General features: G+C 34.9%; 3 protein-coding genes across 5 annotated transcripts in view; 2 read left to right on the plus strand and 1 right to left on the minus strand.

The window, feature by feature from the left end:
- The window catches only part of LOC139519540 (DNA polymerase subunit gamma-1-like), a 47,014-nt gene extending 21,307 nt beyond the window's left edge, over positions 1-25,707 (minus strand). The window contains exons 1-14 of one of the 3 annotated variants that reach the window (XM_071311704.1): positions 25,603-25,707; positions 15,615-16,310; positions 14,967-15,162; positions 12,483-12,638; positions 11,835-11,978; positions 10,993-11,072; positions 8,169-8,351; positions 7,590-7,683; positions 6,621-6,724; positions 6,118-6,384; positions 4,703-4,922; positions 2,444-2,503; positions 1,841-1,998; positions 845-898 (exon numbers count right to left, since the gene is read on the minus strand). In XM_071311704.1, coding sequence (XP_071167805.1) covers positions 845-898; positions 1,841-1,998; positions 2,444-2,503; positions 4,703-4,922; positions 6,118-6,384; positions 6,621-6,724; positions 7,590-7,683; positions 8,169-8,351; positions 10,993-11,072; positions 11,835-11,978; positions 12,483-12,638; positions 14,967-15,162; positions 15,615-16,291 — 2,393 coding nt within the window. In that variant the 5' untranslated portion in view covers positions 16,292-16,310; positions 25,603-25,707. Of the gene's footprint in view, positions 1-844; positions 899-1,840; positions 1,999-2,443; positions 2,504-4,702; positions 4,923-6,117; positions 6,385-6,620; positions 6,725-7,589; positions 7,684-8,168; positions 8,352-10,992; positions 11,073-11,834; positions 11,979-12,482; positions 12,639-14,966; positions 15,163-15,614; positions 16,311-25,340; positions 25,470-25,602 lie in introns of those variants that run through there. The other 2 variants (XM_071311705.1, XM_071311706.1) reach the window with 2 other exon arrangements.
- Positions 19,524-21,860, plus strand: LOC139521344 (uncharacterized). The gene has a single exon (XM_071314822.1). The coding sequence runs from the start codon at positions 19,524-19,526 to the stop codon at positions 21,858-21,860; it is 2,337 nt and encodes a 778-aa protein (XP_071170923.1).
- On the plus strand, positions 21,997-24,969 carry LOC139521345 (uncharacterized). Its single transcript, XM_071314823.1, has one exon. It carries the CDS (start codon positions 21,997-21,999, stop codon positions 24,967-24,969), a length of 2,973 nt encoding a protein of 990 aa, XP_071170924.1.
- Positions 25,708-25,974: the final 267 nt, after the last annotated feature.

A 25,974-nucleotide genomic window follows, 5' to 3' on the forward strand; every position in this document is an offset into this window, starting at 1 on the left:
TGCATATATATATATTAATAAGTAAAACATGCTCAACTTCATCTAAAACTACCTCGACCAAAAACTTTAACCTGAAGCGGGACAGACAGACGGACGGACTGACGGACGACCTAACGAACGAACAAACAGACTAGAAAACAAAATGTCCATAAATGGGGAATAAAAATTTATGGTTGAAAGGGAAAATAGTGATTTGGCAAAAATGAAAGTAAAGTAGAGATTAGAGGGAGGCAGGACCTTTTTCGGGGCGTCGTGATTGGGTGTTTTTAAGATCGGGATTTGGGGATTAAACCTTACTGAATCCCGGAATATATTTTTCGATTTCGGGATTTCGGGATATGAATTTCTTTAAATTCTGCATCTCGGGATTTCGGGATCAGGACCCCTCCGACCACCCCTCAAATTAGCCTAAGTCGGTCTTAGTCATTTATACACGATTCATATCCTACCGTTGGTATATTAATAAGGCTCTCAAAAGAAAAGGCACTGATGGATTGTCCTAGAAGCATATTTTATTAGACTAATAATGGTCTATATATAAGCAGTTACATTTATTTCATGTTTGAAACGGTGTAAATTTTTAATTTGATTTGACTTTTACCAAAAGAAGCATTGTAGCAAAGGAGAAAAATAATTGTGGTTTGAGGCCAGAAACACGAAAATTATTGAATTTAACAGAAAGGAAACAAATATCGGACTTTGGAAAAAGGGAGAGGGCTTTTGATACCTTTTATGAAATTCTCCATGCATAATATCTTTTACAAAGCATCATCCTACAACAGTTCACAAGCTGTATATGCCCGTGATTTCGCGGGTGTGTTCTAGTGATATTATAATTACGTACTTTATAACATTGGATGGAAGGTCTTCTTTCTTTAAACCCAACGCCATTTGACCCCTGTAAAATCAAATTCATAATTGCTGATATGTACTCAGTCTCACATTATCTCATCATACCTTTACTATCAAATGAAAAATTGAGAGTGACTGCTGTGTTTTTTTTAATTTCAACAATATGGATATACTAAAAAATAAAACCAACAATTTATTCTTATGTTGAAGCTGAAATTCCATAATCATCAGTATTTGAATAAATATAACACAAACATTATCTTCAAAATTTAAACAATGTGTCAAAAGTACACGACTGCCTCACTCACACTTTCATTTTCTATGTTCAGTGGACCATGAAATTGGGGTCAAAACTCTCTAATTTGCCATTAAAATTGGAAAGATCATATCATACGGTACATGTGAACTAAGTTTCAAAATGTTTGGACTTCAAATTCGTCAAAAACTACCTTGAACAAAAGGACATACAGACTGAAAAACATAATGCCCTAAAAAAAGATGATAGTTAAAAAAAGGAATCTTTATGTTGTAGCATAATTTACAAGTTTTACACTTTAAATCACTTGAAACAAGTCTGGTAAAAATGTAAAAATCATTGATGAGTTTATTTGATTAGAAAAAGTTCATCATGCACTGTGAATATATTTAAAGATAACCTTCACGTTTTATATGATTTATAATTTAATTTTGGATGTAACGCGTCTTCTAATTGGCTGACGTTATTTTGTTATGAGCCCATAGACATAATTTAGTCATGTGACCGTGAAGTCATCAAAGTTTTTTCATGGTTTTCTAGTTTAAAATGGAATTTAGAATTAAATTATAAGAAATGACTGTAACATTTTTTCTGTCTATTCGAAATAACATAAAAAATGTGGTGCACACTGTTAAATAACCCGCTACGCATGTTATTCAGTGTGCACCATATTTTTTATGTTATTTCTTCATAGACAGAAAAAATATAACAGTCATTCCTTAAATAACTCACTCGATTCTTTTCATAGCATTTTTCCAGTAAGAACACATAATACTGAGTTTGAGAGCCCTATTAGCATCTGTTCCAGACAAAGCTTTGAGAATACCATCTTCTACTTTAGCTAAATAATCCTTGGCTAGAGGATTGCCTACATTCTTTCCTTTTCCATCCTGAAAAATAAATATTTTCTATACTAGAAAAGGTTTACTGTTATTAAAATTATAAATGTAATGATTCATTTGTATTTGAATCATTGTATTTTTGTTCATAATAAAGTAGTTTTTAGTCTTTTTAACTGTTAAGTATCTTGAAGCTTATCATTTGTTGTTGGGAATTTTATGGTGTTCTATATTATTTTACTCTGCCTTTGTGTTTTTAATACATTTTTTAGGGGTAAAAATAAAGATACAACCACCACAAATATTTTTCAAATGATTTATAAAACAACTTTTTTTTTTATATACCGGTAGTTTTGGGTTTCTGGATATTGTGAAAAATTCAACAGAAAATTGAATCTCAATATAAATTTTTAAGGTTAAAGAAGTCAGTAGCTGTATTAGCAACAGCACAAGTAGTGGGGATGCAAAAATTTGTAATGATTACTAGCAAGACTACCTTGTGTGGAATTTGATAGAACCAACAGCCTGGAATACCAATATCATGTCTTCCTTCTTTCTGAAAAGAATTAGTGTTAGTTTAGTTGTTTGAATCTGGTAATGATTATGCTGCAGCATCTATTCATATTACCCTAATTATTTCAAACATATGAGAACTACTGCTTGTGGTGTCTGACTTAATCAAGATTATTACAAATCAAATTATGTTTATATAGCTTTACCTTAAAAGAGGGACGAAAGATACCAAAGGAACAATCAAACTCATAAATCGAAAATAAACTGACAATGCCATGGCTAAAAATGAAAAAGACAAACAATAGTACACATGACACAACATAAAAAACTAAAAAATAAGCAACATGAACCCCACCAAAAACTAGGGGTGATCTCAGGTGCTCCGGAAGGGTAAGCAGATCCTGTTCCACATGTGGCACCTGTCGTGTTGCTTATGTGATAACAGATCCTGTAAATAGTCTAATTTGGTAGGTCACATTAATGAAAGGGAAGTGGATTGTAGTTACGACGTAAGGAACATATCCGATATCATTTGTGAAACGGTTATTCCATAGCGGTCAACCAACTCGTGATGGCATCCGTAAAATTTACGAAGGGATGATTTCAACTTCACCATTTGGAACTCTTGGTTTAATAGCTTCCTTGTGAGCAGCAACCCTCTATCAAGAAAATCATGATAGGAAATACAAGCACGGAAATATCGTATCAATTGGGAGATATATACCCCGTATGCAGGTGCTGCTGGAATGTTGCTACTTAGAAATGGAAAGTTCACAATTGGAAAACTGCAATCATCTCTTTTGTCGTAAAGTTTTGTTTTTAACTGACCCTCAAAGTCAATTTCTAGATGTAAGTAAAGATATAAGGCAGACTAAACTGTATCTGTAGTATCCTTTATCTTTAGTTCGATGGGATAGATGCGTTCCACATAGTCACCAAATTTTAAAATTATTTAGTGAAAGAACATCATCTATATAGCGAAAAGTAGAGTTAAAGGATATTGCTAACTTCTTATCTTTCTTCCTAAGAAGTTCCTGTATGAAGTCAGCCTCATTATAATAAATAAACAAGTCGGCAAGTAGAGGGGCACAATTTGTTCCCATTAGAATGCCGACAGTCTGTTGAAAAACACATCCTCCGAACGTAACAAATATGTTGTCAATCAAGAAATCAAGTATCTTGATAATGTTAGTTTCAGAGAATTTTTTGTTTGAATCAGAGTGATCCTTTACAAAGTAGGATTTATCCCTCCCTAAGACAAGATACTTGTATCTATGTTGGCCATTCTTTTTTATGAAACAAAGCAATTCCAACTCTTTCAATATGAATTTTTTGGTTGGAATGTGGAATACTTGTGTAGAATGTAGAAAAGTCAAATGTTTAAGGTATCCAATACAGTGATGGAAGATCCAGTTCTTCATCTTTGGTTGAAATTCCAAAGGAACTTAGAACAGAACTATGATTATCCAGGATTTCCTCTTTGGTAAGTGTCGTGAGGGTATATGTTGAGTTTCCAAGTCAATTGTCAATACCTAATTCGTTTATCAAGCAGTTAATGTAAAATGAGTTTTACACACAAAAACGATATTGTTTGGGGCTTTATCTGCGTGGACAACAACATTTGGGTCTTTAAAGATTGACGTAGCATGGGCATTGATAGACCAATTCAGTTTCTTAATTCTGATTTGTATCAACGACCTCACTGCCTTAATCCATTCGGAAAGAGTGTCTACGTCTTCCTTCTCACACTTAGCCCATTGCCTGGCATAATCCTCGACTGAATCCATCAAAATTTCAAAGTTGTATTTCCAATTGATGGATTTAGGCTCACAATATTTCAGACCTTTTGATAACACATTTCGTGGGACGTGTTATTAACAATGTTGAGATCACCGGTAATAATGTGGCCAGCTGGATTATATATGAACTGAGATATATTGAATATATATAAATGTCATTTCACTAAAACCTTAAAAAAAATTTGAGGAACTTTTTCAACCTTAAATAATCCATCTAAATTATTATCTACCAAATAAAACAAAGCCAAGGTATATATTCATCACTAAATGACATTTAAACATACAGGGGATTCAGGCAATGCACTATAAAATCTTAATTTTGGGTAGACGTCAAGTACAATTTAAATATAGGTGAAACTTTAATTTTCCTTTCTAGGTGATTTTATCTCTTCTGGCTTCCATGTGTGTTAAAATGGTACAGCCTTTATTAAGTTTCTACCTACAGGAGGTATATTCCTAGGTGTGATTCCAGCAGCTTGTAGATGTTTTTTTTTCTCATCCCAGGTCATACTACCATCCACACCAGTCTGGACTACCTCTGCCATTTTGTTTTTATCAACTTTTGCCTGGGGAACATATCCTGGTAATGTATCCTCCAAGTTAAATAAAGATTCTCTGGTTGACTTCACTGAATAATTAAGACCACAAAGTTTGAAGACAGATCTGTACAATAGAGAAAACATCATGAACATAAATATGTTTTGATTATAGTTTGAATGAAGTTACATGTGTGTGACTAATATGCCCTGCATTAACAGAATTTGTAATGTCAACTATCAGGCCTCTGTGGCCAAGTAGTTCTCCTGCTGTAATCACTAGCCAGTGAACCCCAATCTTGGGGATGCACTTGACTCCAATTCTAATTGACTGGGATTGTCAGTTTTCCTATAGAAGGTCAGTGATTTTTTCTGGGCACTCCCGCTAGCCCAAATGTGGTGCTTAAAAGTGGCATTAAAACACCAACTATCAATCAATCAATCAACTATCAGCAAAAGTGATCTCTTTCATATGATCATTAAGAAAAGTCTTAAGGGTTACGTGGAACCCAGTGTCTCGCCTTCTTTTGCTGTTAATCACAGGCTCAACAAATATGAGGGAAAAAAATCAATTTATAAATATTCCTCTTGATACTATCTTTAGATTGTAAGAAGCTTTTGTCCAAGTTTGGTAAAAATCCAGGATAGTTTATGAATCTAATAAATGTTTTAAAAACTTTAACTATAGACTGTATGTAATATTAACAAGAAGAAAAACTATGGTCATTTTTAAGTAAAATACGGATAAATAGGTACAAAATTTTAACAAAATTTCCTTCAAGATACTAGCTTTTGATCATGAATGAATGTTATGTTTACCGGCAGAAAAAATAAGTCCATTCATAAGTAAAATACAGAAAAACAGGATTTTTTTTTTTACGAAATTTACTTCTGAATACTATCTTATGATCATAAACAAGATTCTGTTCAAGTTTGGTTAAAATCCAGAATAGTTTAAGAAAGTGATTAAAATTTCAAAAACTACAGAGTGAATATTTGTGGACGCTGCAGCCGTCAACAGAATGTACAATCGCTATGTCTTGGTTTTTCTACTAAAGTCGAAGGCTCAACAAAAATACCTGTATATGTATATTGCAATCTATTTCTTTTTTTTTGTTAGTATTGGTTTTTCCCTTTTATCTTTTGTGAAAAATATACAATTCAATATAAAACACAGTACATATCCAATAATCAACTTTCTCTAGATCTCCTTCATTATACCATCAATTTTAAACTATCTTTATGCACAATTAAGATATATAAAACCCTGGTTAACAGAAGTGTTTAGACAGATTTTGGGTCTTTATAATGTATTTAATTACCTGACAGGGTATTTAGACATTTCCTCTCCTGTTTTATCTTCTCCATCACTGTCACTCTCTACTTCTTCCAGCATGTCCTTGTCTTCCTCAAGCTTCTCTGGATCAGGGACGACATATCCCCAGCCAAGTTTACTGTCATAATGTACAGGGTATCCTTCCCACATGAGCCTCATCAGTTTAGGAGCTACTCTCATCTGCAGGCTGATCAAACTAGGACCAGGCAACCAATCTTCTTTGTTCAGTCTCATACATAAATCTTTATACCATCTGAAAGATCACAGTATGATTCAATTCAGGCAAAGCATTTCAGGATGCCATGTAGAATCTATCTGTATTCAGTTTTAGATTTAAGGCACTTCAAAAACTGATGTAAATAGATAAACAAATTTTTATACAATTAAAGAAAAGTGAGATAACAATATATTTGTTGGATGAATTGACAACTGGAATTTCATGGTTATTAACATAGCCCTGACTTTTAGATTAGAGGGTATAATACCTACCCTGGGTATCCTGCCATATGTGACCTGATTTTATATAATCTTTCTGATGTGGCTAAAATTTTGTTGATTCTGTCTTCTGCTGTTTCCTCTTCTTTTTCTGTCACCTGAAATATTTGTGTCAAATAAAATAGATTAATAATATATGCATTGTAGGGGGGTGGGGGGTAAGGAGGGGTCCTGAACCTGAAATCCCGAGCTTAAAAACCATAAAATCCTGAGGTCCTGAATTTTAAGAAATCTAAATCCTGACATTCCAAAATACGAAAAAAAGACTTCCCGGATCACAAAAGGATCAATCATGAAATCCTCAGCTGAAAAACACCCGATCCCGGAGACCTGATGAAGGTCCTACCCCCTCTAATTGGATGCAAACACAAAAAATCACCACAGAGGTCAAAATTGTCACAGCCAAAACATATCCTTGAGATCTTTCATAATAAATTGAAATAAAAGTATTCACTTCATTTATTTGTAATTGTACTTTTAATACAAATACTAACCCTGCTTTACATTAGACTGACAAACAGTCAGATTCCAAACTTCCTCATTCACATGGTCACAATTCAAAGGAGGGTATGCTACCAATCAAAGACAAATTATTCTGCCTTTAAATCAACTAACCTTTACTCTTAACTGGCACAGGTTTACTGAATTACAGCAGATTTAAATTTGAGAGGATTTGTCCTCAAATCAAAAGAAGCACATTACTACAGGATAACTAAGTCAATTATTAGTGTTCAACATTCTCTTATTTTCAATGAAAGCAACTTACTACTTGATGGCAATGAAAGTTTAAACTTTCATAAGTTCGAGGGTCTGTGATTTCGATTTTTCAATTTTCAGTGCTCTAAATCAACGAAAAATTTGTATTAGGAGTTAAAATTCATGATTTTGAATAATTGCAAAATCCATGTAAATGGGTACCATATTTATGATAGTACTTCACACAAGTCATAATGTTTATCAAACCTTTTTGGCCTTAGCCTTGGTCTTTGGTGCCTTTTTAATCCTAATGTCCTTTGTAGACCAATCTAAGTCCCATAACCATGGGTCATCTTTATACCTGAAACATAATTCGTTCCCTTAAACAGAAATTTCTATGATATTTTGAAACCCAGACACTTCTAAAGAAATACATCAGTCCTCTTAATTTTGTGCTCACCAGAAAGAAGCAAGTATAAATTTTGATAAACAAGAGCAGATTCATTTTACTGTTAAATTCCTGCTTGAATTAGATGTGGATAATTTTCAATTTATGGCTTATCCAATTTCTCCAATAAATAGTAAAAAGAAAAAGATACAAGTAGTTTTCTGGGCTAAATCAACTATTGTAATATAGAAAGGACACAAACATACTGTTTAACATTTACTTCTTATATATATATATATTCTAGATTGCTGAGGCTACGCCCTACACTGATGTCAATCCTAGATATAATAGGAAAACATGACATCATAACTCCCTCTGTATCCTCAACGATAATGCCACCCCTGAGTATAACATACATACCTATCAAACACACAACATACAGTATCAAATTATTTTACCTTTCATCATGTATCTTAGTACATGCTTCATTGGCCAGTTTCATCAGAATGGTTTTAAGTTCTCTCTGTAGATCATCATACACAAAGTTTGACTGCTGAATATATCTATTCCAATTCTGATTAATTGGAAGATATGCTGTCCCCATTTCCATCATCCCAGCTAATGTCACAGGATGAGGGAATCTGCAAAATAAAATTATTTGTAAAAGGTTTAAACTATCTTTTTAACTAGAATATGTCCTTAGTACACGGATACCCCACTCCCACTATCATTTTCTATGTTCAGAGGATTGTGAAATTGGGGTCAAAATTCTATTTTGGCATTAACATTAGAAAGATCATATCATAGGGAACATGTGTACTAAGTTTCAAGTTGATTGGACTCTCAACTTCATCAAAAACTACCTTTACCAAAATCTGAAGTGGGACAGACAGACGGATGAAAGAATGAACGAATGGACGAACAGACACACACACCGAAAAACATAATGCCCCTAAGTAAGGCATAACAAGAGTGCACACGCTGAAATGTCTGCCTTCTTTACTAATCATTGATATTATGTTAATAGTCCTAAATATAAAGCTTTATTACAATTTAAACATAAACTTAACATTAACCCAGAAAACTAAAAATTGACCACTGAACCATGAAAATGAGGTCAAGGTGAGATGAACCATGCCAGGCACACATGTACAGCTAACAATTCTTCCATACAACAAATATAGTTGACCCATACATGCCAAGTGACATGATGTTCGCGTGTAATACACGCTTTTTGGACAGTTTACACACGAGGATTTTGTCACATGGCGTGTACACGCTTTTCATCACTTTACACGCAATTACACGCTTTTTCATTTTATGGTTGTTAGTGATATCGCGATGCTTAGGTTTTTTCCCTTGTTAGATGAAAAATATCGAGAATTCCGAAGTAATTGTTTGGTCGCCATTGTTTTAAAGACGAACAGCACAACCCCTGAAAGGTAAGTAGTTTGTGATTAGTTTTTACGATCTTGTGACAATCTTTCTTTCAAATTAACTTATGGGAAATGTTTACAGAAAGAGGTCGCTTTCAGGGCCTGTACTGTCGTCTATAGATATGATTGATAAGCGAAAACCATGTGTACCCAAGATATAATTTTCAAGATTTATAAATTATATTTGGGAGTTCGAGTTTAAATGATGAGTAACAAGGTACAATTAACGCATAATTTATGCATCCTATGTTGCAATCATAACAATACATGCGAGAGGGGGAGAACAATGTAGCTATTTGATTTAGGTATTTAGCATGTTTAATGGACTCATAATTTTGGTAATCAAATTATAAAATATTTTTCCTTTTCAGTTTCAAATCTGGCCAACAGATTTCAACAGGTTATAGGAGATGGAAATATCACTGAACTGTACCTGTTGGATCAGTTCTCATAGTACATGTACCAGCTGATGAACTACCCAGTCTTGACCAGGCAATAGCACCATACATGTAATTTTTTGGAAGCAAAGGCAGAGATTAAAGATAGCATTTTAGATGGCAAAAACATGTTTATGACACTTGATCAAAGCTTGTTAAAGCTATTTTAGTTCAGGCAAATACCAATTCTGACTGTGAGAGAGTATTTTCAATTATGAAGAAATTTACACTGAATTCTGAATCAGTTGTGCCTTGTTATCAAGTAAATGTTACTAAACTGACAGTTGTTTTGAATATATATGTGCCTAGTGATCAACAGTTGAATTCAATAAAAGTTTTCAGCAGACTATTGTTTATTAAATTCATATGAAAAAGTCCGCATCTACATCACACGTTTTCACATACTTTTTGACATGTCATATCATGTCATGACATGATTTTTCATTGTCAGAGGTTGGCATGTATGAGTTGACCTATTGCTTAAAGTTTAAAAAAAAAACCAAAACACAAAAATTTAACACTGAGCAATGAACCGTGAAAATGAGGTCAAGGTCAAATTCAATCTGAGCGACTGACATATAGATCATAAAATATTTCCATACACCAAATATTGACTTATTGCATATATAAGTATTAGATAAAAAGACCAAAACTCAAAAACTTAACTTTGACCACTGAACCATGAAAATGAGGTCAAGGTCAGATGACACATACCAGCTAGACATGTACACCTTACAATCATTCCATACACCAAATATAGTAGTTGACCTATTGCATGCAGTACTAGTATATGAAAAACAGAGAAATACACAAAAACTTAACTATAACCACTGAACCATGAAAATGAGGTCAAGGTCAGATGACACCTGCCGGTTGGACATGTACACCTTACAGTCCTTCCATACACCGAATATACCAGACCTATTGCTTATAGTATTTGAGATATGGACTTGACCACAAAAACTTAACCTTGTTCACTGATCCATGAAATGAGGTGGAGGTCAAGTGAAAACTGTATGACGGGCATGAGGACCTTGCAAGGTACGCACATACCAAATATAGTTATCCTATTACTTATAATAAGAGAGAATTTCACATTACAAAAAATCTTAACTTTTTTTTCAAGTAGTCACTGAACCATGAAAATGAGGTCAAGGACATTGGACATGTGACTGACGGAACCTTGGTAACATGAGGCATCTATATACAAAGTATGAAGCATCAAGGTCTTCCACCTTCTAAAATATAAAGCTTTTAAGAAGTTAGCTAACGCAGCTGCCGCCGACGGAACACTATCCCTATGTTGAGCTTTCTGCAACAAAAGTTGCAGGGTCGACAAAAACACATAATATACCATCTTTTAAAATATATATCTAGTCTTGAGTTTAAGACCAATAATGTGTTCTTACCTTTCTAAGAACTGAGGCCACAGCACTTTAAAAACTTTTAATGTAGCTATCACATCAGCAGAACAATATTTCATCAGTTCCTATAAAGTACAGGAAATTTGAAATGAATTATTAAATGTAAATTTAAAATACTTTATTAGATACAGTCCTAACAGCTATTGAATATGAAGCAAATCAATGAACTTTTCTCCATCAAACAGATAAACCAATATGTATGATATTTCTCCAGCACTTTTGGAAACCCATCAAGTGCCATATTTTCATCAACTAGTGTTACCCTTTCTTTCAATTATTACTGTCTAATTGATTTACCTGTCTACATGGGGAAACTATTCTTTTCAAAGCTAAGGATTTATATATTTTTTATGCCACCACCATAGCGGAGGGGGCATTAAGTTTAACCCTTGGCTGGTCCGTACGTACGTCACAAAGTTGGTTTCTGTTCACTAACTTTAGTTTGTCTCAACCAAATGTTATGAAACTTAATACACAATGCATATTGAAAAACAATATGGGGTACACAGGGAATACTTGGTACTGAATACAGTGCAACCTATTTAATCTGACACACTGAGGGACCAGAAAAAGATGTCAGATTAGCAGGGTGTTGGAATAATTAGGTTTTTTCTGCAAAGATAGGCATATTTTGGGACAATGAAAATGTGTTGGTTAAAGCAGGATGTTAGAATACTCAGGTGTCAGATTAGGCAGTTTACACTGTACAATTTTTTGAGCAAATTAATATAAATATGTAGTAGTTAAGCTTAGTCTAGCATTAAGTTCACCTGTAACAATAATCCATCTTCAATCATACCCACTTCATATTCACAATGGCTACTTACCTGAAATCTCTCTCTGACATCTTTCATTGTGCCTTTGACAAAGACATCTCTGGTATCTTTCTGAAGAGGTTTACCATTACAATGTAGCTGATATACATCATTTAGATTGTTCATTGTACTGACTTCTTTCCAAGTATCATCTGACTACAATGAAATCATTATTAACTAAAATCTACATTTCAAATTATTTTACCGTTTAAGAAGACATTATTTAAAGGAAAAGAGACAAAGAATCATTTCAAATTATGTTTTTTCTCTCAATCCAATCAAACTTAAAAGGCATGCTTTTTTAACACTGTCACCTTAACAGGAAAAAATAATCAGTGATTAAATAATTTTTAGTCATAGTGAGTTATTGTATTCATGATTCTAACGTTGTTCTGCAAGCTTTAGGTCAATTCAATTACGATTTTCTCTACACATTTGTTTGCTGATATATTCCTGTTACTTTTAGCATTTTCACAAGTATTTTCAAATAGCACAATAAGATATGTTTTTTTGTCTAATATAAAATTAAGGAGATGTGGTTACTATCCACCAATGTTCAAATGAAGAGGATATAGACAATTATAGGCAACCATATCACCTTCAACAATAAGTATAAAACCTGGTAAGTATTAGGTATTCTCTGATTTCCTTTTATTGTACCTGTACATGTTTCTGTTGTTTTCCAGCTAAATATTCTCTGACATCCTTTCTATTGGTTCCTTTCTTTGATGCCTGATATAAAATTCTCTGGAAACTAGTCTGACCACACACACCAATATGTAATGACATCGTGTCCAAAAATCTCAGCTTTGATTTCTGTAATACATAAATACTAATAAGCATGATATTTTGATGTGTCAACTAGATCTGTAGAAACTTGTTGACTTTTATTAGACAATTAAAATCCTTTCATTTAAATTTTTTTTATAGTTATATTTACTGCCTCGACTTATAAAAGATAAATATAATATAAGCAGGCGCGTAGCTCCCTATACGCTAACACACAGTTGTGTGCACATCGATTCGGCATGCAAAAAAAATGGCAAAATAAAAATTTATAAATTGATTGTTAAAGGAAATACCTATGTTGTCACTTTCTTAATTGATGAAATATCATTAAATAACTGCATTTGGTTTCAAAATAAAAGTTTTATTGGAGATTATGACAAAATCGGACAGTAACTTGTATCTTTTACAAGATTTGAATTTGTAATACTCAGTCTAAGACATGTAGTTTTGGAGCACATTTTACAGTGTACGGTTTATCAGTTTGGAATAGATGTATCAATCGGCATTAGAATTATCAGAACCCTTCAATATCGTTGAAAATATGCTGAGGCGATGTGGTAGACAGACTACCGGAGCCAATCACCCTGCAAACACGCCAAAACAGTATTGCATGAAATCTCATTACTATAATTTTTTGCGTTCATAAACCATATGATAAGGGAACTGAAGAGTGGAGTCGGGTCTATTATTATCCGAAAATCGCTTCTTTGTGCTGTATCTGCGTCATCGTGTTGTAGGAAATATAACAAACGAACAAATCTCAACACTGTGTGAGACATACGAAACTGACCTGGCATGTAATTTTGACGAATTCAATTGGGAGGTCACTTGATGCCGAACACGTACGCTGGTTTATAACATCTCGCGAGTGCTACCATGGAGATCTATCAGTGTACTACGTATGGAAAACAAATGTACGATCAACAATGAACAACAACAGTTGACTAGCATTACTGCATATTCATCCGGATTTCAGTGTGAATATTGACAAAGTAATAGAGAAGTTTGTTTCTGCCTAGACCCGAAGAGCAGATTTTGGACAATTTGGAGTAAATTCTGTATCACAAATATGTGTTGTTTATGTATTACTCGATTCAGAAGATTTATTAATTATAGTTTTACATTCATAATTTTTTTTATAAGTCCTATCTACATATAGCTCCTCTTTTAACCGTCCTATGACCGAAAACCGAAAAAAAAACCCCAATTTTTCTGCATAAAAGGGTCCCAAAATTTGTTTGCCTTGCAAACTCGTTTCATTCTAGCTACGCCCCTGATAAGCAATCACTTTATGACCTTAACTACTTTAAACCAAAAAAAAATTTGCAAAAGAAAAGTAATATCACTAAACACTGAACTCCAAGGAAAATTCAAAAAGAAAACTGTCTCAAATCAAATGGCAAAATCAAAAGCTCAAACACATCATACTAATGGATGACAACTGTCATATTCATGACTTAGTACATGCATTTTCTTATGTAGAAAATGGTGGATCAAACATGGTTTTAAAGCTAGCTAAACCTCTCACTTGACTTGTATGACAGTCTCAACAAATTACATTATATTGACAACAAAATTTATTCATACCACATGCAAAACCAAACTTTAACAAAATAATTTGAGAATGTGTTCATTTTGGATCATCTTTTACATACGAAAAAAATTCACATGGTTATAAAAGCATGAAAAAAGATTGCAGCTAAGTTAACTCGAATAATTCAAGCCCTTTCCGTGTCCGATTTTCTCCCACACGAGGGCTTGAACTCCTTGTGATCATTGGCCGCGTCGCCTGCTCTCTGTGAGAGAGAGCCAATCAGCGGCGATCAGGATACGAGTCTGCGCAACTCTCTTGAAATTGTCTTACCAAACACGTGTGTTCAATTAACACAAATCCGATAATAATTAATTAACATCAATTAACATCAGTTTACATCATTTATCATCAATTAACATCCGGAACTCCTCCTTCTTTAGCTGCCAATTTAAATCAAAATTCCCATATTGCAAAGCGGTGTGAATTTTCCGGTTGACGGTCTTGATCGAGGAAGACGTTCAGGCGTTAATGTAGCCTTCGTAGATCAGCGGAATATAACGACTGAATTATTCGGGTTACAGCTAAGTCTTCTACAGGAGATTTTTTTTCTCTCAGATTGTTGAATTATATAATCATTAAACAGTGTGTCTAATTATCTGAAATTGTTTTAAAGACTGATCTGCTCAAATGTCAAAATATGCCTGTTATAGTTGCCATAAGATTTAAACAGCCATCCTTTACATGCTTTATCAACTCTATCTATTTTTTTTGTAGTTAATCATATTGGAAAATGTTTGCTCAAATATTTTAACAAATTTTACCTCAATATAATACTGTTCCTTCACAAATGATCTATCAAATCCAACATTATGTCCAATGACAAGTCTGTCTCTCCATCTACTTTTGTCTGGTCCATGTTGGTCCATCGATGTTTCTAGTGGTATCAGATCTTCAGGCCAGATTTGTGTAGCAAGCTTATTCTTATCCTCCATAACTCGATTACTACACCAAGAATACCTGAAATAAAAATTGAGGATCAAATTATTTTGACTCAAAAGAATTTGACAATGGAATCATTATAAATAGCAGTTATTTTAAGACAAACCTTTAACAAAAATATCAAAGATAAATTATTCATTGTGTAATATTCAATGATTCAATAATCCATGTCAAAGGGTCATACATTCATGACACACAAGTACATTATTAAGTTTTTTTTTCAATTGTAACATTCATTCCTTTGATTCATTTATCTTATGAAATATTTTTTTATTAAGAAAATAAGGCACTTTAACTGCTACCTTGTCAGAAACTCTGAGGAAAATTAAATATTTCATTAGTTGAAAATAAATGGATTTCAAGAAACAATAATTTCAAGAAGTGTGATATACCAAAGAAACAATAGTAAAAATAATTTGTCTTCATGTTGACAAACTTTGTATGGCATATTTAAAATCTAAAGCAATTACCAATGTTTAGGAGTAACAGCAGTAGCCATAGTTGGATAATGTCCTTCCTGAACCACTAATTCAATATCAAAAACACATACATCTTCCTCCGGAAAGTCAACGGGTACAGCCTTCCCTGTATCTGAGTCATATTTGGTCCATCCAGCAGACATCACCCACTTACTTGGACATTTTGGCATTTGACTTTCGATTATCATCTCTGCCAGTTTCCTGTATGATTCAGTTTGTTTTTTACCCAACTCTAAGAAATGTTTATCTATGTCTTTGTCTAGGAGTTTCGGCAACTGAAGCTGAACATCAGGAATAATAGGGCAATCTTTGTTCCATAAACCATGACTTTCTAAATGATATTGAACTTTCTTCAATGTTTCAGGATGTACAGATTCAGAAGTTTTCTTCTCACTAGTTTTACCAAAAATCTGTTCATGTAATTTTTCTGACAACATTTGAATATTGATTGGACTTAATCGTGCCTTGTTGACATCACTACTGTCATGAAGGTATCGCACATGGGCCAAACTTTGGTTTAAGTTCCTGGTATGCAAAAGATCTTTTCTAGAAGTTATTTTACTTTGTCTGTACTTGTACTTCCTGAGACACCAAGATATTTTTTGTCCATCTGGGTCTACTTTGACAGATTTCAAACATCCACGTGACACTTTACCAATTTTATGCATTTTTTACCATGTGCTTGAGCTGAGGAAAAAAAGTTTTAAATTCATTTAAACTCAAAATAATACAATTTTCATTACATATAATCAATCTGAAAGCAGGAGGCCTAAACTGCTGAACTAAGTGTAGCTTTAGATAGTTGTGTTCTAATGCATTAGTTGAAAAGTTGCCCGCCCCCCCCCCCTTTTGTGGGAAAAATTTTGTTAATTATATAGGGAATCACTGAAGTATGACTGGAGCGCACCCCCCCCCCCCCCCCCCCCCCCCTTATGAAAAGTTCTGGATCAGCCATTGCAGCAAATCATAGAATATACTCTATTTAAGTAGATTTTGGAACTTGCAAAGAAATAAGTTTATGTGCATGAGCTTATCAAAGAATCAGCTTAGATGAAGGTGAAACACCAGTAAATATTGTTGATATTAAATATTAAAAACAATAGTTGAATACATGTAGATGCATGAAAATTATTTATTTGAATAATTGCATCATTTTTTTTTTATTGTCCACCTCTGCTTGTTCATAATTTTTTTAAATATTTATGGACATTTCAATTATATAATATTCTTATCACTTGTAAACATTTACTAAGTGTGGGCGGAATGGACTTGGGCTGTAAAGACTTGGGATAGATAAGCATGGGCTGGATTGAAATGGAAGCCCTCAATCTTTAAATAAACAACGGCACAAAGAGAAAAGTTGTGTCATAATATTGACCTTTAAGTATCAGGATCAGGATTCGTCCAAATAATTATGACGTCTTGCAAGGCTATTTTAATTATTTTCTGGGATGCCTTCCTCCGAATAGCCTTGCAAGATGTCATAATTATTTTGGACTAGATCAGGATCTAAAAGCATAATAACATCAGATCATAAGGCAGCAACCATTTGATTTTCTGGGAGGGCTATGGATTTTTTTTTCTGGTCAAACTTTTTTTTTAATAGTGACGTTACAATATATTCTAAGTACATGTAGCTAGAAATCCCATAAGTTATAGAATAATTTTAAAATAATTGTAAAAAAAGTGGATAATAACACATAAGAACTTGATAAATCACTACACCATATCTCCAATAAAAACACTAACTTCATACTTACTGGAGACTTCAACTGTCCAGATATTGATTGGAACACAATGTCAATAAACCCAAACGCACAAGATAAAGAAATACAAAAAGCCCTTATGGAAGTCCTAATGTCACACTCGATCACTCAGATCCATGAAACACCAACTAGAGGTGAAAATCTACTGGACATAGTGTTAACCACCAACCCATCACTCATCAAAACATCAACAAATGCTCCAGGAATATCTGACCATGACATGATCATAACAGACTGTGATACAAAACCACACTACCAGAGTAAACGGCCACGTAAATGCTACATTTACTCGAAAGCAAAATGGGAAGATCTCCATGAAGAACTGGATACATTATCCAACAAAATCAGGGATATGAACCAAAACAACGCCACAGTACAAGAATTATGGGACACATTTAAATACGAACTCTACGCTAATTTGGACAAGAACATACCATCAAAACTCATCCGCTCTAAAACAAGCTTACCCTGGATAAATCACAAAACTAGGAAAATGTTCAAAAAGAAAACCAGGCTATACCAACAAGCAAAGAGAACAAAGAACTGGTCAAACTACAGGCACTTTCAAAAAGAATGCAAAAGACAAGTCCGAAAGGCTGAATGGGAATACATCAACAACACCATAATGGAGGGACTAGAAAACAACAATCCAAAAACCTTTTTGGAAATACATAAAATCTAGGAAACAAGACAACATTGGAGTATCACCTTTGAAAAGCAATGGCCAACTAGTGAATGATAGTAAAGGGAAGGCAGAACTACTGATACAACAATTCAAATCAGTGTTCACAAGGGACAACGACAAAACACTGCCGAAAACAACAAAGCACATAAAGAACTCAATCCCATTCCTCGAAATAAAACATGAAGGAGTCGAAAAACTACTCAGGCAACTGAATCCATCAAAAGCTCCAGGACCAGACGGTATACCTTATAGAATCCTCAAAGAGTGCTCAAAACAACTTGCACCAGGACTCTCAATAATATACCAAAAGTCAATAAATACTGGAGAACTGCCAAGAGACTGGTTAAACGCTAACATCTCGAACGTCTTTAAAAAAGGAGACAAACATGCACCAGAAAATTATAGACCGGTATCACTAACATCTGTGCCGTGTAAAATACTTGAACATATCATCTGTAAGCACATACTAAACCATTTAGACAAACACAGTGTACTAACATCACTCAACCATGGATTCAGATCCGGATACTCGTGTGAAACACAGCTACTAGTCACATTGCACGACTTCATGAAATCACACGATGCTGGTAACCAAATTGATGTTGCTATCCTGGATTTTTCAAAAGCATTTGACACAGTGCCACACAACAAACTCCTGCACAAACTAGATGAATATGGTGTGAGAGGACCACTAAATAAATGGCTAGAAATGTTTCTAACTCAGAGAAGGATGAAGGTTGTCATTGATGGAGAGGAATCTGAAGAAGCTACAGTGGACTCAGGAGTGCCACAAGGAACCGTACTCGGCCCCCTTTTCTTCCTCTGTCATATCAATGATCTCCCGGACTCAGTAAAATCAACTGTTAGACTTTTTGCTGATGATTGTCTGCTGTACAGAAATATAAAAACACAACGGGACCACACACTGTTACAACAAGATCTGGTTAGCCTAGAAAAATGGGCCAAAGACTGGGGTATGCGCTTCAATGCAAAGAAATGTTACATCCTGAGCATTAAGAACAATCAAACCGACACGCTTTGTAGACTTTGAGAGCACAAACATAGTGAACAACTCAGTTAAAAACAACTCAAAGGCAATTGAAACTACAAACTGTAAAACTGAGCAATTTAAGAACTCATTCTTTGTCAAGACTGTGATTCACTGGAACCAACTGGAAGAAGAAATAGTGTGCGCCAAATCAGTTGAGAGCTTCAAAACAGCTCTACAACGTCGACAATAGGCCCTCTCTCTCCCGTCGAGTAAAAGCCAGTATTGGTACCTTCTGTCGGGAATTTAGCGCGAATATATACATGTTAACGTTGCTACTTGACTTATGTATTTATGACGTTACTTATAGCAATGGCTAGACGTTAGAATAAACACGATCTATACACAACGCATTTTATCTACTTTACACAACATTTATGGTGCCGTGACTGTCGGAAACAATGGAATCGAAGTTAAAAGCAGTACGTAGAGGACACAAAGGGCAAGTTACAAAGTTATTCAAGAAATTCGATGAGATTGAAAAGAATTCGAACTTAGACAAAGACGATGTGAAACTAATTTCGGATGCAGTTGAACAGAAACAGAGGATTATCGTGGATTTGAATGAAAAGATACTGGATTTAACGTCGGAGGAGGATGTAGAGGAGGAAATTCAAGAGTCTGATGAGTATATGTTTAATTTAGAGTCCAAACTTCGGAAAATTAGAAAAATATATTCTGATTCTGTTTCTCAAAATGTCGCATCAACGTCTCTAGATCCAAATGCAAATAGTTTTATGCCATCTTACCCCACAAATTCATCGCTTACCAATGCCAATGTTATACGCAGCAATGAAACTGAAATTAATGTACGGCCAACCAATTTTGATAACTTTCGCTCCATGCAAAATACCCATCGTGACTTGCAGTCTACAAATAACTTGTACAACCAAGGCTTTTCTTCAGTATCAAATAGCAGTCAAAATCACAGATTACCTAAACTTGATTTACCGCACTTTGATGGGGAAATTTTACAATGGCAAACATTTTGGGATTCCTATGAATCAACTATTCATTTCAACAGTACTTTGACCGAGATACAGAAATTTAGTTACTTGAAGGCCCAACTCAATGGCCATGCCGCCCAAACTATTGAAGGTTTCACACTGACAAATGCCAATTACACCACTGCCGTTAATTTGCTCAAAGAGCGTTTTGGATCGCCTCAAAAGATTATTCATGCCTACATGAAAGCTTTAATGGATCTTCCTTCACCGTCAAATGATTTGAACAGCCTAAGAAGGTACGGAGACCACCTAGAATTGTACGTAAGAGGTCTTGAATGTTTGGGTCAAACACAAGAAATGTATGGCGCGCTATTAGTACCTATAATTATTAGTAAACTACCAGTAGAAACGAGAAAAAGTATTGCCCGTGAATATGATAGCGATCATTTAACTCTAAACAACCTCAGAAAAGCCATCACAAAAGAAGCGAGAATTCTTGAAACAGGACAATTTACTAACCGCGAAGGTTTACATACTACCGCAACATTTCTGACCGAAGCTCGCAATAAAACTCAGCGAAATTTCAATACAAACAATCCACGTTTCAATGACAAAAAACGTCCTTGCATCTACTGCACTGGTATACATTTTCCGGGAGATTGCACAATAATTTCTGACGTGAATGAAAGACTGAACATTGTAAAGCAAAAGAAAAAATGTTTCAACTGTCTAGGAAAACACGGTGTTGCCGAGTGTAAATCGTGTAACCGATGTAAGAAATGTAACAAGAAACATCACACCAGTATTTGCGAGGAACAAGCTACAGATGGAAAAGGACAGGACAGCAAGGAAAAATCAACCGTTGTAAGCTTGGTAAAAACAGAAGAACCAGAAACTGCAGTAATGTATACCTCACAACACACAAGCGTTTTATTGAAAACCGCTATCGCACCAATATCATACGGGAAACAGATCACAGAAGCTAGTATTTCATTTGACGAAGGTGCCCAACGTTCATTCATCACTCAGAGCATAGCAGACAAATTACAGATAAGACCAAGCGGAAGGGACACAATTGAACTGTCAGCCTTTGGAGACAAGGAGAAGAATATACGCCATTTGGATACAGCAACCGTTCAACTACAAACTGACAAAGGTGAGATTGTAAACATTAATGCATTGATTGTTCCAGATATTGCAGTTCCACTTCAAAACCAGACGAAATACTTTACACGCAATTTGCCATACTTAAAAGATTTAAAGCTCGCACATCCGACAAATAACGCTGATAGCTTTGAAATTTCACTCTTGATAGGAGCCGATTACTATTGGGATATAGTTCAAGATCACGTGATAAGAGGGAATGGATCTACAGCCGTAGCATCAAAAATTGGTTACTTGTTATCTGGACCGGTAATAAGAAACGGAGAGAAATCCTTAACTTCATCAATTCTTTTGAATGTTACTTCACATCATGCAGAGGAAAGCGATATCGAGAAATTCTGGAATCTAGAATTGTTAGGAATACGTTTACCACAACAGAACGATGAGGAGAGTTTTGTAAAGACTTATCAACAAGACTGTATCAAATTTGAAAACGAACGTTATTCTGCCAAGTTGCCATGGAAACTGGATCATCCGGACTTACCTTCCAACATCATGATCGCTAAAGCAAGGACCGAGAGCACAATTAGAAGACTAAGTCGTGAACCACATTTACTTAGAAAATATTCAGAAATTATTGAAGACCAAATGAAGAGAGGGTTCATAGAGAAGGTACTAAAACGATGAAAACGACAATGGTAAAAGCACTCACTACATACCACATCATGCCGTAAAAAAGGATTCGACAACAACACCAATTCGTATAGTGTACGACTGCAGCTGTAAAAAATCGCCAGATCACGCAAGTTTGAATGACTGCCTAATGTCAACCCCGCCAGATTTGAACGACTTGACAAAAATATTAATGGGATTTAGAACCAAGAAGTACGCAATAAGCACGGACATTGAAAAGGCTTTCTTACATATCGGATTAGATGAGAAAGATCGAGATTTTACACGTTTTTTTTGGTTGAGCGACACAGATAATCCCAGCAGTACTCTTACAACATATCGATTTAAATCTATTTTGTTTGGTGCAACAAGTTCACCGTTCATCCTTAATGCAACACTACTTAAACACTTGGATGCATGCAACACAAATATATCAGCAATGATGAAGAATGACCTTTACGTGGATAATATTTTGTCCAGTTTGGAAAATGAAGATGACGCCGCAAAGTATTTTGTACAAGCCAGATCATTGATGTCGGAGGCTGGATTCAACCTTCGTTCATGGAGTTCAAATTGCTCAAAACTTACAGATTTAGCCAAACAACATGACGTATGCGAAAAAGAAACTTTTGTCAAAATACTTGGACTGAAATGGGATACAGTTAAAGATACGATCACTTTTCAAAAAGTCGACTTATTTGATATTGAACTACCAAATATTACGAAACGTGGAATTCTTAAACAGTCGTCACGTATTTACGATCCGCTAGGATTACTTAGCCCTGTATCCGTACGAGCAAAGATTTTAATGCAGACATTATGGGAACAGAAGTACGAATGGGATGAGCCACTACCATTAGAAATACAGACAACATGGAAAAATTTAGCCAAAGATTTGGAGAAAACGACTTATACAGAATTGAAAAGACCGTATTTTCCCAATTTACCAGATCAGAAAACCCAACTTCACGTTTTTGTAGACGCTAGTACAACTGCATACGGAGCAACTGTTTACATATGTAACCATCATGAGTCATCATTAGTTATTGCAAAGAATAGAGTAGCACCGCTTAAACAACTGACACTACCACAGCTGGAATTAATGGCCGCATTGATTGGAGCACGACTAGCCGATCACGTAAAATCAGTTCTACACATAGAAAACATAACGTTTTGGTCAGACAGTCAGATAGTACTACAGTGGTTATCAACTTCAAAGCAATTAAAAAAGTTCATACGAAATAGAGTAACGGAAATACGCAAATTGACCAATACACAAGAATGGAGATATTGCCCAACGAAAGATAATCCAGCTGACCTTCTTACTAGAGGACTCAGCGCGTCACAGTTTGAACAGAATACACTATGGTTCAACGGACCCGAATGGATCTCTGATGCATCAAAATGGCCGTCATGGAAGCCAAATGACACAACAGTACTACTTACCAGTACAGATATAGAAGATTCAAGTACAGCGGACAAAGAAATAGATAATCAACAAGGAATACACCAAATTGTGCAAATTACTAGATATAGTACATTATCAAAATTACTACGAATAACAGCTTATCTATTAAGATTTATACGAAATTGCCGTTCGCCAATATTACAGAGAAATAAGGCGAAATACGTTTCAAGAGAGGAATTGCAGGATGCAACAGAGTGTTGGATACTAAATTGCCAAAGAACTTCATTTAAGGACGAAATGTTACACTTGAAATTAAAGGATACTAAACCTACTGTTTTAGTTAGACAACTAAGATTGTACCTGAATAACAAAGACGCAATTTGCTGTGGAGGGAGAATTCATAACGCACCTGTTTGTGAAAATACGAAATTTCCTTATTTATTACCTAGAAGTCATCATTTTACGAAATTAGTTGTTCTTGATATACACAAGTACATGAAACACTCAGGAGTTTTATCAACAGTGACTCAGATACGACAAACTTACTGGATACCCCGAATTCGCCAATACGTAAGAGGAATTTTGCGAAATTGCGTAATTTGTCGAAAAATCAACAGTAAACCATATACAGCACCCGATCCTCCGCCACTGCCAAAAGTTCGATTACTTGAAGCACCGCCTTTTACAATTACCGGCGTAGACTTTACCGGAGCGCTGTACATTAGAGATACACATGATACTGAAAACAAGGTTTTTATATGCCTATTCACTTGTGCTTCAACGAGAGCCGTACACCTGGAAGTTGTACCGGACTTATCAGAAAAATCATTTTTACAAGCCTTTAGAAGATTCGCTGGTCGTAAATCTAGACCACACACCATTATATCGGATAACGCCTCGACGTATTTAGCCGCCTCGGAAACATTAAAGAAATTAACCCAATCACCATCGCTAAACGATACGTTGTCAACATATGGAACAACTTGGAGATTCATACCGAAAAGAGCGCCCTGGTATGGTGGATGGTGGGAACGCTTAATAGGAATTACAAAAACTTGTTTGAAGAAAACATTAGGCAGATCTTACGTTACCATGGATACACTTCAAACAATTCTGACAGAAATAGAAGCGATCATTAATGATAGACCATTGACCTACGTATCACCGGATATTGAGGACGAGGAGCCGTTAACTCCGTCACACTTGCTGTACGGAAGAAGAATAACTTTAACGCCGTGTCCACAACCGAATATTGAATACATTGCCGTGAATAGTGGAAAACAAGAACTGCATAAACATTTGAATAAACAGTCGAGTTTAATGGAGAATTTTTGGAACCGGTGGAAATCCGAGTACATAACGACTCTTAGAGAGTTTCATCGCCAAACAGGAAACAACTTACAAACTATACAAGTTGGAGATGTAGTGCAAGTCCAAGATGATAAATTACCGAAAAACCGATGGAACATTGCCGTTGTTGATGAATTGATCACCGGAAACGATGGTTTTACACGAGCAGCTATAATACGAACTAGTGCAGGACGTACTTCGCGTCCTATAGTAAAACTGTACCCGCTCGAAATCCGGACAAACATTAACAACTTAGATGACAACAATGATGATTCTTCAACAGAGAGATTGACAAGAGTTCTACCAAAACGAGAGGCATCTGTCCGAGCTCGAGAGAACATCAAGAAATGGACTACCCAAAAGTGATAGACTTCGTTAAAAGTGAAAGACTTCGTTAAAAGTGAATTTAATAAGTGAATTATTTGAATTTGTTTTAGAAAGACATTTTAATTATTTAATTTTCAGAAATATCTATTCGATTGACATTTAAAGAATTAATAATTTCATATTTTAACTTTTGCCGGCCCCGAGAATGTCGGGAATTTAGCGCGAATATATACATGTTAACGTTGCTACTTGACTTATGTATTTATGACGTTACTTATAGCAATGGCTAGACGTTAAAATAAACACGATCTATACACAACGCATTTTATCTACTTTACACAACACCTTCGACGTAACGATACAGATACAGAATATTCTCTTTCACAGGTGCGAATGTGACACCTGCTTACTGTCTTAGTGTCCAAGGGGCAATCAACTGACAAACTTCTTTTTATGATTGTTCTTAAATATAAGCTTATTGATTACTGAAATGCCCCTTTTTTTAAATGTCACAAAAATTATAAATATCTATTTTGGTCTTTTTTAGCGGGATAAGGGACGTAACTCTCACTAATAACCGAAAATGCAGCAATTTGCAAACAAGTCATAAGAAAATATATAAACTTGATCACAATATTGTCCGGTTCATTTAAATGACTTCTCTGCAGATACCTATTGAAACAATAACACATTTTAGTAGCAATACATCGATTGCAATTTCGTATTTCTCTCGAAATCATAGTCAGCCAAAAGCTTTATCTGGCTTGTGTGCGTTCTAAAAATTACCTATAGTAACAAAATATATATAAGGTGTGGTATGATTTCCGATGAGACAATTATCCACCGAGATTAAGGGTGTTAAAACAATGTGCCACGGTGCAATATGTAAAATATTCTAAAAAGAAAAATTAACAGCATTAATTATTCTAAATATAAAAAATTATCTGGTAGAAGCAGAAAAAACATGGTTATCCATTACGTAATTTCATTCTAACGTAACAGCTGACGATTGACCAATCATTTTTTTAAATTAGATACAGAAAG

Source organism: Mytilus edulis, chromosome 4 (assembly GCF_963676685.1).
Source record: "Mytilus edulis chromosome 4, xbMytEdul2.2, whole genome shotgun sequence".
NCBI classification, from domain to species: domain Eukaryota; kingdom Metazoa; phylum Mollusca; class Bivalvia; order Mytilida; family Mytilidae; genus Mytilus; species Mytilus edulis.

Bases quoted from the DNA above. Each gene is read 5' to 3' on its own strand.
- LOC139521344 (XM_071314822.1), top strand. From the start codon at position 19,524: ATGGAATCGAAGTTAAAAGCAGTACGTAGAGGACACAAAGGGCAAGTT.
- LOC139521345 (XM_071314823.1), top strand. From the start codon at position 21,997: ATGTCAACCCCGCCAGATTTGAACGACTTGACAAAAATATTAATGGGA.